At 38.1% G+C, this 19,846-nt stretch overlaps 1 protein-coding gene across 4 annotated transcripts in view; it reads left to right on the top strand.

The window, feature by feature from the left end:
• The window catches only part of MESK2 (misexpression suppressor of KSR 2), a 261,034-nt gene that overhangs the window by 41,476 nt on the left and 199,712 nt on the right, over positions 1–19,846 (top strand). For all 4 annotated transcript variants that reach the window (XR_014128807.1, XM_081743534.1, XM_081743532.1 and 1 more), the window contains one exon: positions 8,279–8,329. Coding sequence is in view for 3 of the 4 variants with exons in the window: in XM_081743532.1 (XP_081599658.1) it covers positions 8,279–8,329 (51 nt within the window). In the remaining variant the exon portion in view is untranslated. The remainder of the gene's footprint in view (positions 1–8,278; positions 8,330–19,846) is intronic.

Here is a 19,846-nt window from a genome sequence, read left to right as displayed (position 1 = left end):
TCAGATTTCGATATGGGACTATAACTTGAGTGATAAAACTTTCCCTAGACACTGATGGAACTGTGCGTGAGTTAGTTGAAGATAATCCAAATGATTACAAGTGAGGAGATTGCTAAGAGACTGATCGTTGACAGCTTGGCCGGATTTTACATTAGAAAAAGAAACTTGCATTCACTTTACATTGTTTCGTGGAAAAAAGAAAGTCGTTCCGCATTTTTGTGACTAAGGTTGATTCCTTTATATTGAGCCGAAATCAGTATACAACTGTATCGCGTATATCCAACCCATCGCCGTGAAATTGTCACAAGGCAAGCAACCGTTTGTCGTTAGTCACGTAGTAGAGTAGTGTGATCTAGCGTAGTCTGATGCCAGGCAATAGTTGTTAAAGGTGGCCTACATATCAATCACAATCGGTGTTAGAATTTACGAGTGAATCAATCTATGTATTTCCGTACTTTTAAGCCATGGGATGAATTTGAAGATTCCCTCCTGGTAAACATCCTGTCCTTGTGTGTTCAGTCACGAATTATTTCATATTCTCACCTGAAGCAAAGCGACGGCCTCCTAGATGCTCCTTCTACGTTCCCAATTCTGCCATCAGATGCCGTAATGTGATTCTTCTGTTGTCTTGAATCACCTCCTCCCAAGGGCGCCCATCAGGGGGGGGCAAGGTAGGGCGCTCGACCCCCAAGAGGAAATTGTACTTGGAAACTTATAAAACCCAATAGAATTTTTACATTAGTTGCAGCAAAATTTGAAACTATATTTGAAACTTTGCTTATACTTGCCCCCCCCCCTTGGAAACCACAACATTGGGCACTCTTGCCTCCACTACGCAAGCTCTGTTCAAATCTGTTGACGTGTTGGGCCGGCCACTGCGCTCTTCGTCGGTGACGTTTTCTCTACCAGCGGCAAACTTTCGACACCATTCTGCGACATGTTTACGAGACATTACAAACCCCTACCAGCTGCCGGTAGATTTCAGCCGTGGTTACATGATTCGTCCACAGAAATCAAATAACTTAGCGGACTTCTTCCGCGAGATCAGTTTTCCAAACGAGTTGCCATTTTGGTTTGCTTACAACTAGCGCCGCAGGTGGGAGGTGGCTGAATCTCTGCACAGTTGCCAACTCCATGTATTAAAATTACCGCACACTCCTCATTCCTCTGTAACTGACGAAACTCCAGAAATATCTTCCTTGTAACCTTAGTTTCTGATCCCCCCTCGTATTTTAATTCCCACCGTATTGCCTGAACTGTGCCGCTTCAGATTTTGTATTTGATCTGGTCTCTGTACAATAGCATGACTAGCTAGAAGTTTGGGTCAGCGGAATATGTCAATAGCTATCCCATGGTATTTGTAGAACAAAGCACAGTTTCTGCAAAGAAATGAGTGAGGAAGCTTGTAGGGCTATGGAAGTCAGTTGTAGAAAATAATGGTGACTGTGTTATTGCAAATCGTATATGGGCGTTGGCAATCACTCAGTACTGATTCAACTTGTTTACCGTCTAGATTTCATTGCACCCGTTAATTCGCTGTCAATGAAGAAATAAGCCATTGCTACCAAAGGAAGTATTTGCTTTTCCTTATTTTTTACAAGTTAGTTTTGTTCTGGAATGCTGGTTGTTTACTGATATTACTGTTTCGAGTCTGACACACATCCTGTTGACATGTGAACTTCAGACATGTTGTTCAGTTTTTGATTGGTTCCTTATTAATTATTTTTCTTAAGAAGATGGTCGTGGTTACATTTACGGTCAGTTGGTTTTGGTTCGCAGTCAGTCAACTGTTCGGCGTGTTAGTGTGTGTAGTTACTTTCTAAAGTGAGGTGTTTAGGCGGGAAAGTGATTTTATTCGCAGACTCAGAATCTCCCACATATTTTTGGCTTGTAGAGAAACAAGATAATGTTCCGTTTTTTGTAAGTAGCTTGAGTATATGAATTTTGTATTGGGTGTCCGATAAAGATCGTAACTTTTGAGTGCATAATAATATAAAAATATTGATGTGATTAAGTAATTCACATATTACATATTTTCGCAGTGTATGCTACCTATGATTATGTATGAAATATATCACTTAAATTCCCTCCATGACTCTAGGCACATTCTCGTTTTTTCTATGGAATTTTCCGTAGCTTTTCGGCATACTTGCACCTCTAGTACTGAAATTACATGCAAAATTTTAGACTTGAGCTCTGGAAGTGATCGTGGTTTGTTGGCGTACACAAGAGATTTCAAATACCCTCCAAAGAAAGAAATAACATGGTGTCAAATTACAAGATCTGGGTAGCCAATTCACGCCCCTGTCGTAGGAAATCATCCGGCCAGGAAACCTCTCTCGTAACAAATTCATTCTTGCAATCGATGTTTGACAGGTTGTGTCGTATTGTTGAAGCCATACTTCCACAGTATTCATACCATTCAGTTTAGACCACAAAAATTCTCTCAACGTGTTGCAGTAGCGTTCATCGTTCACTTTTAATGCATTTCCGGCGCCATGTTTGAAAAAGTACGACCCAGTAGGCGTGCCATTCCTACCTGTACAGAAAACAGATAGTCATGCTGTTCGGCTCTCCGTGACTGCAACAACAAAGACAACAGGTGAAAATCTTGTAACCTTCTGTGCTGCCAGCTTATTAGAACAGGTGATCTTTATGGGACACCCTTTATTTATCGTTCTTGCACAATACCAGAAATCCGTGAGATTCGAAACATTGTTTGGCTTTGCGTGCGTACAAAGATAGCGATTTGTCATTAGGTTACGTGAAATCTATTGCCTGACTTTTTGTTTGTTTCTTTGACATTCCCTTTTAATTCCTTGAACATAAGAGACATGAATGTACAAGTAAGTGGAATTTTAACCACTGTAACGCGTTCATCGCTGTCCCACTGGGTTCGAACGCAAGATCACGTGCACCGAAGGCGCACATGTTAGCCATTACATTAGCGAAATGGGCTTGGGTTTATTTTCAGGAATTTGCTTATAACTATGGAAGGCAACATTGTTTACTAAGTTTGTATTTATTTGAGTGCAGTGTACTTTACCTTGCTTCCGACTCAAAACATGAATATATCTTCCTGGATTTTTTTTAAAAAAGCTAAATTTCCAGGCGCGAAAAAAAAAACAAAAAAAAAAACAGGGAGATAACGTAAGTTTGGTTTTGGGGTAAAAAAAAAATTGCTGGCCTCCAAATATTTGTACGAACTCAACAATAAATGATACTAGCAGTAGGCAATAATCGGAGTAAATGGAAGTTATATAACTTGTACAAGTAATCGCTTTAGCGCACGAATTCACGAAGTTGGTATTTATGAATTCAGAACTCTTGATCAGTTATCCTCAACTTCATTGTGAGGTTGAGTGAGAGTAAACAAGAAGTCATGGTGTGACAATAGGGTTGAGTAAGAGTAATGCCAATCAGTTTATGTGAGCATGATGCTAGAGTGATAAGAGTCCTCTAAGTGCTAGAGTGATAAGAGTTCAATAAGTCCTTAGAAAAAGATTTTTAAAAATAATTTTGGGTTGTTATTTTATAATTTTTCAACATATAATCTCCTTTTAGCTCAACACATCTTTCGCAGCTTTTCTCCAACTTTTTAAAAGCCATCCGAAAAATAGGATTTCTGAAAGTTCTCAAAATATATATCATTTTGAGGGATGACCACCTCATTCGACATGGATCGTTTTCCGCCGAGCTATTTTCTAAAAAGAAAGTGTCACTGAGCTAAATCTGGTGAATACGGCGAATGTTGTGATAATTCAAACTTTAATTCCATAATTTTCGCCATCGAAATTGCGCATGTGTGCACCCGTGCATTTCTTGACGGAAGAGGAGTTTTTTCTTTGCCAGATGAGGACGTTTTTTCTTGATTTCTTCTCTCAACCGGTTGAATAACGACGCATAATACTCTCCATTTATCGTTTGTTCTTTTTCCAAGTAATTATGTAGATGATTCCGCGTGCATCCCAAAAAGCTGTGGTACCTTGTCGGCCGATTTCACTGCCTTCTTCTTCTTCGTAGCTGGATCGCCTTTAAGAACCCACTGTTTTAACTGTTCCTTTATTTCTGAAGTGTAGCAGCGTATCCATGTCTCGTACACTATAATGTATCGATGCAAAAAGTCGGGATTGGGAAGAAAAATCCAGCCTCACACGATTGCATTTACTCTCCACTGAGAGCAAACGCGGCACCCATCTTGCCCATCTTTTCAAACCTAATTTTTTTGTGTAAAATTGAAAAAAAAAACTGTACTTTTTGATATACCTGTGACTTCAACTATTTCGCGCACTTCGATTCGTCGATCACTCAAAACCATATCGTGATTTATGTCAATCATTTCGGAGGAAGTCACTTCCGCTGGACGTCCAAACAATGTACAGGAGCAGATGTCATGAACTTCATCGAACTCAGCTGGGATCTCTGACGGTGTTTAATAACCGTACGAGAAACACATTTGTTTCCATTTTTCTAAATAAACACAAGTTTGTTTCTTCAATCGACTATGACAGTGAAATCACGTGACGTATATAGCTAAAGCTTTAACTTACTGAACAACCCTCGTATGAGCTTGACTTTTCGTGATGTCTAAATTATGATATTGGCGTGATGTCAGACTGCTTATGATATTGGCGTGATGTGAACTTGAGATCGAGCGAGTGTGATCTCGGGTTGATGTGAGTTGTGAGGTTTAGTGAGTGTGAGGTCAGGTTGACCGCGTGATTGAAATGTTGAGTAAAGATATTTCAAAATGGGCACTTCCAGCACTGACAAATTCTTCAATTCACAGTGGAATGTTAAATGAAGAGCACTGACATACGACTAGCCAACGAAGTGTGATAGATTTTTCAGATACTTTCGGTTTCGGAATGACAGATTACTCATATAACTTCCATTTACTCTGGTCATAATGTTACGTTAGTGTCACTTGGTGCTGCTTATTTTACTGTTTTGGGTATATCACTTTATTTTAGTATTGCTTGGTAATGCCAAAATATTGCGAACATCAAATAATTAATTTAGTCTGCATAAATATTTAATATTTACAAAATAGCACTCAATATTTTGCGTTCTCGGTATATGTGAGTATTTCCAAAAGTTCCCGGCCTGACACTGAAATGTCGTGCAACTATTAGTATGCCGTTGGTGGAATACACTGCCATCTATGGAAGATATAATGAATCACTTTCAACTATCTAGCTGTGGCAGTTCATTGGAGGGATTCATTTGAATCAGTCCCTTTCGTAGCTCGCATATTACATATAAACGCTGTAGTCCACATGAATGTTGTTGCCAAGGCTGCAGTGTTAAATCTGGGGTGCAGAGCGGGTGATGAATCTACGTTGCAGCCTTGGGAATAACATCCTATTGACTGGAGCATTGTCATGGAGCATGTGAGCTGAACGTACAGCAGGTGATTCAGATCACTTCTTCTAACGAACTGACACCGCTAGACATTTGAAACTGATACATTATTTCTTCCATAGATGGCACTCCATGCCGTGAACGGCATATTTACTAGTGGCGCGATCCAAATGACTGTCTCGAACGAACTGACGCAGCTAGGCAGTTGAAACTGACAAATTATTTATTCCATAGATAGCACTCACTACATGCCGTGAACGGTTTATTATAGTGTAGCGATATTTCACTGTTAATCCACAGTGACTGCTAGAAATGTCTGCGTCCAGCGAACTGACGCAGCTTGACAGTTGAAACTATAATATTATTTCTTCCATAGATGGCACTGTGTGCTACCAACGGCTTACTAGTGACAGGTCGGAAACCTTTGGAGATACCTCGTATTAGTAATTATCAAATATTACTAGTAATTATCAAATATTACTTCAAATCAGTTATAGGCTTAAGTGGCGATCTCAACAAGAACGAAACATTGATTAGCCGTTTGTACTTGCTACAGAACTAGCAAGTGTTCCTACTGTGGTAAAAATGTGTCCTCATTGATTTTTTAAAAAGGAAATCATTACAGTAGGTACTCACAGTGCATTTACGAGTACAACATAAGTAATGCACTGTCTCATTCTTTATTTCCTTATGGCTTATATTGACATTTTACAAGTCTTTTTCGCGTATTTTTGCATTGCTGTAAAAAGCAATTACAAACATCTCTTGTAAAAATTTGATACTCAAAACCTCAAATTTGATGACCATAACTCAAGAAACAAAGGCCTTCACACTATAGTATTTGATACACATACTGAACTTATCAAGGTCTACTGGTGAGCCAAGTTTGACCAAAGTCAGATGGGTTTCATCGTCCGCGTACGATATATACAGAGTGATCAAAAAGTCAAGGAATCCATGACGGAGTATTCTTTACTGACATCAGGGACGTAGTCAAACGGGGATCCATGGGTCCATTTTCCCACGAAAATTAAGAAGAAACTGAAAGAAATGAGACTTAATGGCACGTAGAACACTAACCTTTAAAAGCGACAGAGGTCAGGCTCCCTCTTTCAAATGAAATTTCTGACTACCGAACTGACATCCGTCAAGTTGTCCGCAGTGATAACTGGCGGCCTGCGTCTTTGAAGGGAAGCTGACACACACTGTCTTATGAATTTATTGTACACACATTTAATGATTGATTTATTCGGAGATTACATTTTCGGGATGTGGCTTTGCATAGCACTGCATGATGCTTTCCTAACTCTTAACTCCTTATGTGCTCTCCCAGGCTGAAAGTTCTTTCCCTCGATGTGTACATCATTCTACTGTGGCATTGTGGTGCAAGTTCCATGTCTCAATTATCACTACCAGCAAAAAGAAAAAAAATGCGCTATGAGTTGTGACAGTTTTTGATTACTCTGTACTATTCTTGTGATTTTTTTCGAAGAAAAATCGAATAAGGGACGAGTATGCAGAATATATATATATATATATATATATATATATATATATATATATATAGGGTGTCCATAAAGTCCGTTGCCACCCCGTGTATCTTCGAACAGACTGCGAATATGAGAAAATGCAAAAACACGTCCATCATTATTTTAAGGGCTCGAATTTTGAGCTATAAAAGGTCCAATCCAGACACCCCCATATAGGGATACGTGGGGTCAACTTGAAAATTTTAGATGGCAAACGGGATTAAGTAATATATCGTTGGAAAGGACTCGACAAGAAAAATATTTTCCCGAAAGTTCCAAATCCCTATGTTGACCCCATCCAAGATGGCGGGGGTTTAGATTTTGTGTCCCTAAAGTGCTTTGTCACCCCATTTATCTGGGAAACGACCGCGAATATGAGAAAACGCAAAAAAAAAAAACGTCCATCATTATTTTAAGGGGCTTGGATTTTGAGCTATAAAAGATCTACCCCAGACACCCCCATATAGGGGTACGTGGGGTCAACTTGAAAATTTTAGGTGCCGCGGTTGCTCAGTGGTAGAGCTTTAACCTCTGGTGCTTGCGGTCCTGGGTTCGATCCCAGCCCCCGCCAAGTGAACTTTGTGGTGGACAAACACCGTGTGCGTGGGTTTCCTCGGGGTTCTCTCGTTTCCTCCCACTTTTTTCATTCCCCATTTCATTCATTACTCATCATCACCGTCTCCTTTAGCCTAACGGCATGACCGTGGGACGTAAAACTCAGATTTCATTTCATTTCATTTGAAAATTTTAAATGACAAAGGGGGTCGAGTAATATATCGTTGGAAAGGACTCGACAAGAGAAATATTTCGCTGAAAGTTTCATGTCCCTATGTTGACCCCATCCAAAATGGTGGGGGTTCACATTTCGTGTTCATAAAGTCCATTGCCACCCCGTGTATCTTCGCAACAACCGAGAATATGATAAAATGCAAAAACACGACCCCTCGCACCCTACCTGGGAGTGTCTTGAGTGGACCTTTTATAACTCAAAATTCGAGCCCCTTTAAATAATGATGGGCGTGTTTTTGCGTTTTATCATATTCTTAATCGTTTCGAAGATACACTGGGTGGCAACTGACTTTATGGACACCCTGTATATATATATATATATATATATATATATATATATATATATATATATATATATATATATATATTCGTAATATCTTGAATAAAATGAGAAAAGTGGGCAAAGTTGAGCAGCACCTTTATGAAATTTAAGGTAAATTATTCCTCCTTGTATGACCAATTTGTTTTTTGAGACTAGTTAAGCATGTCCTGTGATGGAAATGGAATGCAACAAAGAAACGCTATAGGTAAGCTTCTTCTATAAAACTTTCTCAAGCTTTTCTGTTTGTTTACTGATCTTTTTATTCGTTTTCCAGGGATAGAAAAATGCCTACGTCTACATCGGCGGAAGAAACAGCTCTGCTTGGGTAAGAGATTTCCTATTTCCTATAGTGAGTAAGCAAGAACTGTAGTCACTTGTGTAGAACGAATCCAGTCCATCCTTCTGAAAATCCAACCTTACCATTTTCATTTCGTAGACATTTTTAGAAGTGGACATCTTCAGATAAATCATCTTTTAAACCAAGTTCAATAAAAATACGAGGTTCTGAATTTTGACCCGTTTTTATATACAGGGTGTTTCAAAACAACGCCGACAACTTTTGAAGGTAATTCCTGACACCAAGATAAGACCAAAAAGATAGACAAACCTGGTGCACAATGCTTCCTTTCGGAGTTATAGCCTGGCCGAAAACATGAAAAAATGAAGTTTAATTCTCCATAGCTTCAAAAATACATGTTTCAGAATCCTAAGGTACTCACACAAAAATTTTTATAGAGGCAATTTGACTACGGGCATATAATTTGAAGTACTCACCAATTACCTCTATAAAGATTTTTGCGCAAGATTCTGGAACATGGATATTTGAATAGCGCACATACTAGATCCTAAGGAAAGTCTTTACCCCAATGCGGTAGGTCCCATAGTATTGGAGCTATATACTTTAGATTTCATTTTTTCATGTCTCCGGCGGCCTATCATCTGAAAGGAAGCATTTGTGCACCCAGGTTGGTCTACACTTTTTGTCTTATCTTTGTGTCAGGAATCACCTCCTAAACGTTGTCGGTGTTGTTTTGAAACACCCTGTATATTTATATACAAAGCGTGTCCAAATGAAGCCTGCCCGAGCAACACTGTGCACGCGTGAATGGACAACAGTGAGTAATAGATGTGGGTGCGTACCAGACTAACGTGATGTTTGACTATAATGACACGGACAACGTATAGCGGCAATTGCAAACCCGTCCCGCGTTGATCAACGCGCAGTGATTCAATTCTTGTCAGCGGAGTCTTGTAAACCCAGTGAAATTCACAGGAGAGTGAATGAGGTTGCCACCTGCAAGAATCTTGTATCTGTCATTGAAAAAATCTTGCAACCCTACAATATTTCTCCATGTAAACATAGTCTTGAAAGGGACATGCAACAATTTTTTTTATCTTGCAAAAAGTCAAACCATGTGCAACTGTCTGGGTCGTCGTGCTTGCTGCCTGCTATCGCCCTCCTACGAACATAAAAAAAAACAACAGTTTCTCCGCTTTCGAAAGGACGGATTCTTCGCTATTTGTCCACTAGAGTGGAGTGCTGCGTGAATAAGTGGAGATACCTTTCTTGCTTTCAGAGAGTTGTACTCTGTAAACAGTATATAGAAAGATGGGGTTGCAAGAAAGGTTAAATGACAGATAGAAACAAGATTATTCCAGCATAGTAACCTAGCTTAATTTATGGGGAGAAATGTGCATAAGAGAAACTGCAGAGAATTGGGCACAAATGTTCCAGGAAGGTTTGGAACACATGACAGACTCTCTATGACTAGACCGGCACGTGCCATCATCAGTGATGAATTCGTGGCGAGAGTTGGTATCGTCATATCAGTGTTGCCAGATTGGACTATAAGCAGCGCATTGGGCATTTTTTTTTTTAATTGACCTCGCTGCCAAAATTTCAAATTGGGCGACACGTTAACTTTTGGGCTACGTTTTATTATCTGGAGGTATAACTCTTTAAAATGCTCTACTTTCCTATTTTCATATATAAAATCACAAATTACTATTTCATATAATAGAACAAAAGGTTTGTTCGTTGAGTATTCTATTCATAATGAACAATAATTTTACTAAAATTAACATATTCGATACTAGCTTAGTTCTTGTTTTAGTAAGTTTCAATTTCAAAATCTAACAACACTAGATTTTTGTTAAGTGTACGAACCTATGTACACGTGAACACCACAAAAATCTTCCAAAATTCATGGCTCCCAGACAAATAATTTAGCAAATGAACTAAGTAAGTGAGGAATGACACTGAAAAATAACATTGAAAGGTTATAAAGTGTATTTAAAGGTGTACAAAACTGACGTAAGCAAACATGTCTCCTTGGAAATGTGAAAGGTCGCTCATTTTATACTATCACCGTCTGCCCAATTCTACTCCTCCTGACGTAGTATGGAGTTTGCCATAACACACCAATGCTAACAGTCCGAAACCGCGGTCTCCGCCTGACTGTTGCTAACCCAGACAAGTGACATATTTCCAACTCCATGTGCTTCCATTAAATGGAGTTTATCCAAAATTATTAAAAGTGTATAGCTGCAAGGCTAGTCTCTATATAGAGGCGTGTTTAAAAAGGTATCGAACCTTCGGTCGGCAAAAATACATTTATTGATTTGGAAATCCGAAACAGTAATTCCGTTCAAAGTAGTCTCCTTGCACACATTTCTTCCAGCTCTGCCACCATTGTTGGAAACACTTCTAGAACGCAGTTTTTGGAATGGTGAGAAACCCTGACGTCGCATTCCGCAAGATGTTTTCTCTCGACTCAAATCGAGTGCCTTTTAGTGGCATTTTGAGTTAGGGACATAACCAAGTCACACAGAGTTATGTCGTTGAATAGAGAGCCCGATAACAAACAGGAATGTTGTGTTTGGCGATGAAAGCCTGAATCAAATCTCGCGAACACTCTTCTCATACCCAAATTCTAGTTCTAAATTGAATGTACCGATCCGATTGAATGGTTTCCCCTTCGGTATCACTAAACTTTTGGCAAAATTTGATGCGATATCACTGCTAAAAGTTTTCCCGTCATTTTACAAAAAACTGAAATCTGACGACCGCTCCCTACACGTCTTCACTCGTTGGCCGACTACCAATGACTGACGCTTTCTGCGGGCAGGAACAAGTTCACGACTGCGCATGAGTGTTCCCTCTACATCTACACTGAAGAAACTCTCCCGTGCTTCATTTGTTTACGCGGGAAGAAAATAAATTTCGATACTCTTTGAACACACCTCGTATAAAGATAAGTATATAGATGTTGTGGGTATATTCACGCTTAACTTCGACTTAAATGAAATTATTTTTCTGATTCTTATTGGAAAGAGTATAGTTTCCCAGTGGTTTCATATAAATTTCAACAGGTTCATTGTTATTACAGTAATTGACAAACTTCTGTGTGTGTGTATGTTTACACATAACTTGAACATAGATGCGCCGATTCTTATTACATTTTTCATTTTGAAAGAATATACTTCTGCGGTGTTCTCGTGTAAATTTCCTTAGAATCTAATATTAGTCTTTGAAGCAAGGATCTGAAACGCTTCAACAGATGACAGTGTTACTACTGTAATTGAGTGAAGCTATGTTTATATGTGATTGCGTATGGAATAGACCAACTTAAAAAATAAAATATTCACTCATTTTTCGTAAGCCGGTCCATTTTATAGAAAGTTCGTGTTTTGTCTTTGCTTTAACCCTTCGAGCCGGGAGTTAATTCCCATCAGCCTCTGCGAGAGGCGGTAACTTTAAATCACCAATATAGTAATTTTTGCATAATGTCAAAAACTTGAACGTATATTGAAAGCCATTTGCTCAACTACAATGAAATTTTCAGGACTTATAAACAAAATTTCATACAAGAAAAATGAGTAAATAATGACATTTATGCTATAATTACAAAAATAATACAAAACTTACTTGTTGCGTTTACAAAGTATTACTTCTGTCTTGTGTTTTTGTTTATAAATCCAACGTTGTGTGGCACAGTTGGAAAAATCAACAGATTTCAGCACATTGCCGTCTACTCTTGAATGACATGCGTTTTCCGTTCATGTGGGAGCACAACAGATGGCAAAATGCGCATTGTTTCGTCACTACTACACGGAACGTATGCACGTGCGTCAAACCGCCTCTAGAAGCACTGTGAGGGTCCGTACGCGTGTATGTCGAAGGGCTTGAAGAGCTAATCAACTTTCAAAGGGCAGAAAATAATAAATATATATAAGATGGACCATGTATCTTTATACGCACTTGTATCTTCCAAACATGTGAATAGAAAACGCTTAAATTTTGGACCGTGTAAGTATCGGCAAGGATACTTCGTTTGCGTACTCTGTTGTACCACTAGGTTAACAGTGTTTGAAATCTAGCATAAAGTTATATTTTTCAAATGGCACTTATTGATTACTTACAAGATAGTAATGTTAGTATTACGTTAGTGAGCCGTATAAGAGTGTAGTATTATTATAGGAACACACTAGTGGTCGTTATGACATTGTAATGTTAGTACTTCCGTTTTTCCGTTACTCCACATGACAACCCTTGAACGAAAGCGAATTTTTGTAATTATCTCGGCCAAGTTCATTAATGGACTTAATCCGTTAATACCTTCACGGATAACTTTGAATAATGTTGGCTATCCATATTCCATTTAAAATATATATTCCCTAGCTTCTATGCAACCTGAACAATAACAAAGAAATTATGGTTGCCTATAATAAAAGGATATGCACTTTTGTTTCTGCAATTTCTCAGCCGAGTTCGTTAATGGAGTCACTCTGTTAACATCTTCACGGTGTTTGTCCACCACAAAGTTTTTTATATTAGATATATATCTACTTTTAACAATGAAGCAACGTCATGCATTGGTCATTTTATTCAAAAGAATGGAAGAGAAATATACAACTGAATGTGTTCGTGCAAGGTTACCGTTAGATCGAGATTAATTGAATAGCGACCATAAAATCCACGTTCAAGCTGTTGACTGGTTATACAATCTTTCAGATTAATTGCATTAATGTCATATACTCTTAAGCGAAAATAATGGGGAAAAAGTCCTTGTGTTAATGTTTCATTTCGGTATTGAGATGATAAAGTTTTGTTGCACTGAAATGCTTTAGATGAGTGATTTCCATAATTGTTCGTAGTTCACTTAATCTGTAGATGTGAGCATGCTGGCTGAAGTTCTTACAGTGTTAGTTCTAGTATGAGCTTTTAAGAGTGCACTCTATCACATTTGACGATAGTTATGTAGGACTTAAGGGTCTCCACTACAGCGAAATTAAACTAGCGCTAATTTTTAAGTTTTTCTGTAATATCTTCAAAACAAATAAAAATTATTCGAAAAGCAGAAACGTAGTGAACTAGACAATATGATTTTGCATGTAATACCGTTATCACAACTCATCTTTGTACTTTCGATTTGCAACTGTAAGACAGATTTAGCATTTTTTGCGGGTTCTGTAAATAGTGGCATACCAAAAGCAGATAAGTGAATTGTGGTAAAGGTGTCACATGCAAAATCGTATTTTCTAGTTCACTACGTTTCCGCTTTTCGAATATTTTTATTTGGTTTGAAGATATTACAGGAAAACTTTAAAACTAGCGGTAGTTTAATTTCGCTGTAGTGAAGGCCCTTAAGTAATTAAATTGAATAGAGTGGACCAGTGATAGTAAGATGGTGACCCGCGAGCATGTTTCATTTATCCCGCGAGTAAATGTTAAAAAGTGCATAAGTTGGTCCTTTCTTTAATTCCGTAAGTAACAGGAAAAGTGTAACTGGCCATCATAATATATCTAAATCGTGACTTCACTGTTAACTTTGAAAATGTTGTAATACCCTCCACATGGCTCTGTTTACTAACAGTCAGAATGATACTGGGTCTCTGATTGTTTGTAAACAGAGCTGTTATCAAACCCTTTAATATGATATTGTAAGTTTGCGTTTGAAATGTAGATTTGAAATATGTAGTAACCTGACGTAGTGCCATTTAAAAAATAACTTAATGTTGAGTTGGCAGCACTATTAATTTAGTTATATCACAGAGTATGTCAAACAATGTCTCCCTGGAGATGTTTACATGATACGAAATTTCAGTGTTTTTTGTGTATCAGTTTAAAAATGGCAAGGGCATACCAAGATAATTGGTCCATCCTGTATATGAAGTTTAAGTTCCCTCAACGTAACAGCTAGTGGGAAATACAGATACTTGTTACGTAAGGAAAATATTGTTAGGGGCAGAACTAGAAGTCGTATACGTTAGCAATACATTGTGTTTCTAAGAATATATCAAACTTAAATGACTCAAGGCCGTAGCTGGAGGCAGCCAAAATTTAGTTAAGTTACATAGTACCAATGTTACTTTTTCTCTTTTTGATTTTCAGCTAACTTCTCTGTTTGTGTGTATCTGTCTGTTATTTGCGATTTTTTTTTTTTTTTTTTTTAATTTTGAGCCCTTCATTCGATAGAGCATCAAGAACTACCTGAGAAAGTGATGGAATTTTCCGCGTCAGACTTACCGTTCCCGAGATATTGGCCAATAAATGGCCGATATCCGGAGATTTAAGGAGCTATATCTCGGAAACCGTAAGTTATAGAGCGATGAAATTTGTGATGATCAATACCTAAAGTGGTAAACATTTTGGTATCAAATAGTAACCAGTGGCCACTGTTCAATTGGTCACTGGTTTGACCGGTGGCCATCAGTTAATATCGCTACCAAAACGTTTACTATCCTCTTAGGTATTGATTAACACTAATATCATCTCTCTATGACTTACCGTTTCCGAGATATTGGTCAAAAAATAGTTCCGATTTCGAGAGATTTAAGGAGCCGTATCCGCGGAACCGTAAGTTATAGAGAGATCATATTGGTGTTGATCAATACCTAAGAGGATGGTGAACATTTTGGCATCAAATAGTAACCACTGGCTACTGACCAACTGACCACCGTTCCCCAGATGTTGGCTGAAAAGGTCCGAATTTCAGCAGATTTAAGGAACCATATCTCGGGAACCGTAAGTCACAGAGAGATCATATTGGTGTTGGTCAATACCTAAGAGGATGGTGAACATTTAGATACCAAATAGTAATCGGTGACCACTGATCAACTGGCCACGGTTCCCCAGATATTAGCCAAAAAAGTTCGAATTTCGGGAGATTTGACGAGCCTTTTCTCGGGAACCGTAAGTCATAGAGAGATGATATTTTGCGAATTTTTGCGAGAAACAGAAGAAGGTATGGATAAAAAAATGGAACAATGACAGTTATCCTTCGCGCTCCATTTCTCCATTCTTTTAAAGTTCGTACTGCCAATGCTCTTGGAGCATTCTCAACTGGTTTAAAATTAAAATTCACGTTCAAATGTTTTTCTTAATCTTCCAGAGATTGAACTACTTTGCATTATACATTTGTGCGTCTTTAGTGCGTTATTTTGTAAGGTGATGTCTTTATCTGGGAAAATAGATGTTCATTCTGTAACAAGGAGAGAAGACATTACCATTAGTGTTCAACGAACTACTCTCAAGCAGACTCGTTAGAGAGAAATCTTCACGCTTGTGTGTTGATTCAGTTAATTAGCGTATCAGTACGACATCCTGCTAACTTCTTGAACGATCCAGAAATCGTTATCGCTTGTGTGTGTAGAGTGCGGAAGCAGAGTCCAAGTGTATTATATGCAGTCTCTCATTGGTTCTGTCTGGACTCTCTGTCGTACATAATTCAGCCTTTACTATTACATTTGTTATGTGAACGTCTTGTGCAATCAGCATTAACTCGAATCCGCCTTAAGGACATTGCCGACCTCTATAACACTATTGGTGTTAAATTCTCCAGTGCCGCAGTAATGTAAAATATTTTATATTGGCAGGAAATTGAATAAATTTACATAATAATAATAATCATAGGTATTCTGCCAATATTGGCAGGTCATTTTCCACAACTTAGAAGATTCCGTACTCCACGCTTTTCCGTTAACCTCTTCGTCTTCACGTGCGACTTTCCTATTTGATATCGTTCATTAATTGTGTTCTTCTTCTCCCCCTCCCTCTCTCTATTGCCACCAAACCCTCTAGCACGTCCCTCATGATACAGTTCCTCCTTGCCAATGCCCCAACCAGTTTCTCTTCCTCTTCACAATAATATCTAAAATTGTTCTCTTCTCCCCGACCATTTCTAACACCCTCTCATTCGTTTTCCGCTCGATCCAACTAATTCTCTCAATTCTTCTCCACATCCTCATTTCTAAAGCTTCCAATCTTTTTTCGTCATTTCTGCTTAATGTTCATGCTTCTGACATATACAATGTAATACTCTACACGAACCATTTTATGAGTTTTCTTCTGAATTATTTATGCAAGGACTAGTGAAATAGACTTCTTTCTCCTAAAAGCTTGTTTCATCATTCCTATCCTTGCTTTTACTTCACGTTCACATTTCATATAGTAGTATCGAAAACTAGTCACTATTCTATTTTCTCCCCTCCTACTTCTATATTTGGAACTAATCCTCTCGTTCCAATCACCATGTATTTTGTCTTTCTAACATTTATTTTCATCCCATACTCTTCACAGACCTTCCTCAAGTTTTCTAACACCTTACTGATTTTCTCTTCATATTCTGCAACAAGTGTCAGATCATCTCCAAACGGTGTACACCTAATCATGCTACCCCCTACAGAGATGCCGTCTTTATTTTGTAGGCTTTTATTCACTATCTCCTCTATATCTCTTCTAGATAGATATTTAATAATGTTGGCGAGAGACAACATCTCTGTCGAACTTGCCTTTGAATTGCACTCTCCTCTATCATTTCCTCCTCTATTATAACGCTCAGTTGTTGGTTCATATATAAGTTTCTTATGAGTCTTCGATCTTTCAATTCACAACAAGACTTAAATTTCTAAACTATGATTTCCATAAGTGTAGGAAGTCTTATAGAACGTTAATGTTCGTTCATCCGTCTGTCTACTTATGGACAAGTATTGGAGATAAAATGGTAAGAGATAGGAATAAACGGATAATATGTGAGTTTAATGTGACATCTCTTAATATCCTATTCAAATTGCGGACGGGTAAAATTTGTTCTTATGAGAACCGGTTTCGGTTTTAAAACCAAATCCAGTTTTTGATAGAAAACCAAACCGGTCTTAAAGTTCAAAAACCTGTTTTGGTTTGTAAAAACTGGTTTTGGTGTATGAAAAACCGGTTTTTATGCTCACCACTAACTCAAACTGTGAGTGTAGAAATTTATTATATCTGTTTTGTACAGTGATTGCTATAGAGAAATAACAGTGACAGATTAGATAAAAAAAAATTTGATACGGATTCAATGTCAGAATAATAGCTTCTAAAACTTCTCTTACTACGTGTTAGCATCGGAAGTGCTAGGAACCTATTATTACTACTACTATGAGTTCAATGTTGGTTTTCATAGAGCGAAACATTGTAACAGGAGGCAGCAGTCATTTTTTAAATATGGATTCAGAATCCCAAAAATACTCTCAAACTCAGCTCTTCTTCTTTTATTAAGCCGGAAGTAGTAGAACTAGCAAAACTTCCGGTTTCAGTATTTATTCAAATGTAGCTAGAAATTTAAAAGATACGAAAAAAAAAACTGATTTTGATATAAATTCAGCATCGCAAGAACAGGTTTCATCTCTGATTTTGTCCCTCTATTGCAATTTGAAGTTATAGTACTTTCGGTTTTACTATGTGAAATGACATTGTCACACATAAGTATTCGAGGTTTTACGGAACGAATCTTGTCTATTCGACAATCCGCGAACCTGTAGGTATCAGAGGAAAAATTGTAAGAGAGAGTAAGAAACAGTTGTTATCATAAGAAGAACATCATAATTATCATTCTATTGAAAGTGCAAGACGTGTACAACTTCCGGTCACTATAGAGGATAAGCTGAAGAGATAGCGAACGATGCTTTATATACACCGGCATCATGGTCTTCGACATCATAATCTGCTTGAGGAAGAGGCTCAAAAATTTCTGTTAGTTAAAGAATATAGAACCAGATAAAAAGACCAATGCTACGCAATATTGTATTTTCGGCCAACTTGTGTCGTTATGCACCATTTTGTCATTACATGACGCCAGGAAATTACTTACATTTCTTGCTTTAAGGAGACAGTTCCGTTACTATAAGTTAATGAAAAGAATTTATTTAATAAATACTTGTACATTTAGGAGTACCTATCACAGCGAAATTAAAATACCGCTAATTTTACAGTAATTATGTGATATCTTCAAATAGATAATAGATAATCGAAAAGTGGATTAAGACCTCTCTAGAGGATGTTATTTTGCATGACGTACCGTTATCATGAGTCACCTAGTAGCTTTCCGTTTGCAGTTATTTAGAAACGCGAAAATAAATGCCAATTTTCTAAATGTCTGGAAATCGAAAGCAGATAAACGAGTCATGATAACGGTATGTCAAGCAGAATAATATTGTCTAGGGAGGTCTTGCCACTTTTCGATTATTTTTTTATCTATTTGAAGATATCACATAATTACTGTAAAATTAGCTGTATTTTTTTTTTATTTCGCAGTGATGAGGCCTCTTAAGCTGTTTGCTGATAGCAGAAAGAGAAAACAAGCTTTCGAAATGTGGGTGTGGAGAAGAATGGAGAGAATAGCTGGGTTGAGCGAAAGACAAATGAGAGGGTGTTAAAAATGGTGGGAGAGAAAACAATTTTAGATATTATTAAGAAGAGGAAGAGAAACTGGTTGGGACATTGGCTAAGGATGAACTGCATCATGAGGGATGTGCTAGAGGGTATGGTGGCAGGAAAGAGAGGGAAGGGGCGAATGAGATTACAATTAATGGACAATATCAAAACAGAAAATTCGCTCATGAAGACGAAGAATTTAGCGAAAGGAACTGACGTGCCAATAATGGCAGAATAAATATGATGATGATGATGTAGATTTGATACGTTTGCGAAATATTCTGTGACTAATTTTTAGACTACGTTTTGTGAATATACAGTGTACTCCAAAAGTGTGGAAACACCCAAATAAAATCCAAACCGTTAAGAATTGGGTAAAATAATCAAAAAGTGATAAGAGACCAAGGGGAAAATCTTTTGAGACATATGATACCATCAGCCACCATCTTGAAATGGGAAGAACTTTTTTAAAATGGTAACCCTATTGTGTGATATATCAAATAGGAGAGTTTCAACCGGTTTTCTTTTGTTTCAAGTAGCGTAACACGGAATGGCACTAACAAAGTATGGACCAATAGAAATCGTGTTGACCTCAAGAAAGCGCAGCTGCAGACAGATCGCAGATGATTTGAACGCCCGTCACCCAGAACGGGAGCCCATTTCTCATAGTGCAGTGTGGAAAGTCATAGCGAAATTTCAGGAAACTAGGTCGGTGTAAAACAAACCAAGAGCAGACAGGCCTCGCACAGCGATGGAAGAAACGATATCCACTGCTGCGTTGGCATCATTCGCGATGTATCACACGACAGGATCCCCATTTTAAAAGTTCCTACTATATCGAGATGGCGGATTTCAAGATGGCGTCCAATGGTGCTGTATGTCTCAAAAGGTTCTCCCCCCGGTCTGTTGTTATCACTTTTTCCCTTTTACCCCCAGTTCGGAACGGTTTGGATTTTATTTGGGTGTTTTCCACACTTCTGGACCACCATGTATGGTTGTCGGTAATAAGACTACCTTAGTTTTTGAGTTGCTTGTCCCAGATTCATTGTGGTTAGATGCTTAACTTTGTCATCTCCTCTGGTCTGCAGGAGACACGTGTTCGAATCTCGAAGATCATGTGATTAGTATTCTAGATCTTATAGCCATGAT

This window comes from Thermobia domestica, chromosome 17, assembly GCF_964235325.1.
Source record: "Thermobia domestica chromosome 17, izTheDome1.hap1.1, whole genome shotgun sequence".
Taxonomy (NCBI): domain Eukaryota; kingdom Metazoa; phylum Arthropoda; class Insecta; order Zygentoma; family Lepismatidae; genus Thermobia; species Thermobia domestica.
Note: the sequence above shows the minus strand (reverse complement) of the source record. Positions and strands in the feature narration are given on the sequence as shown.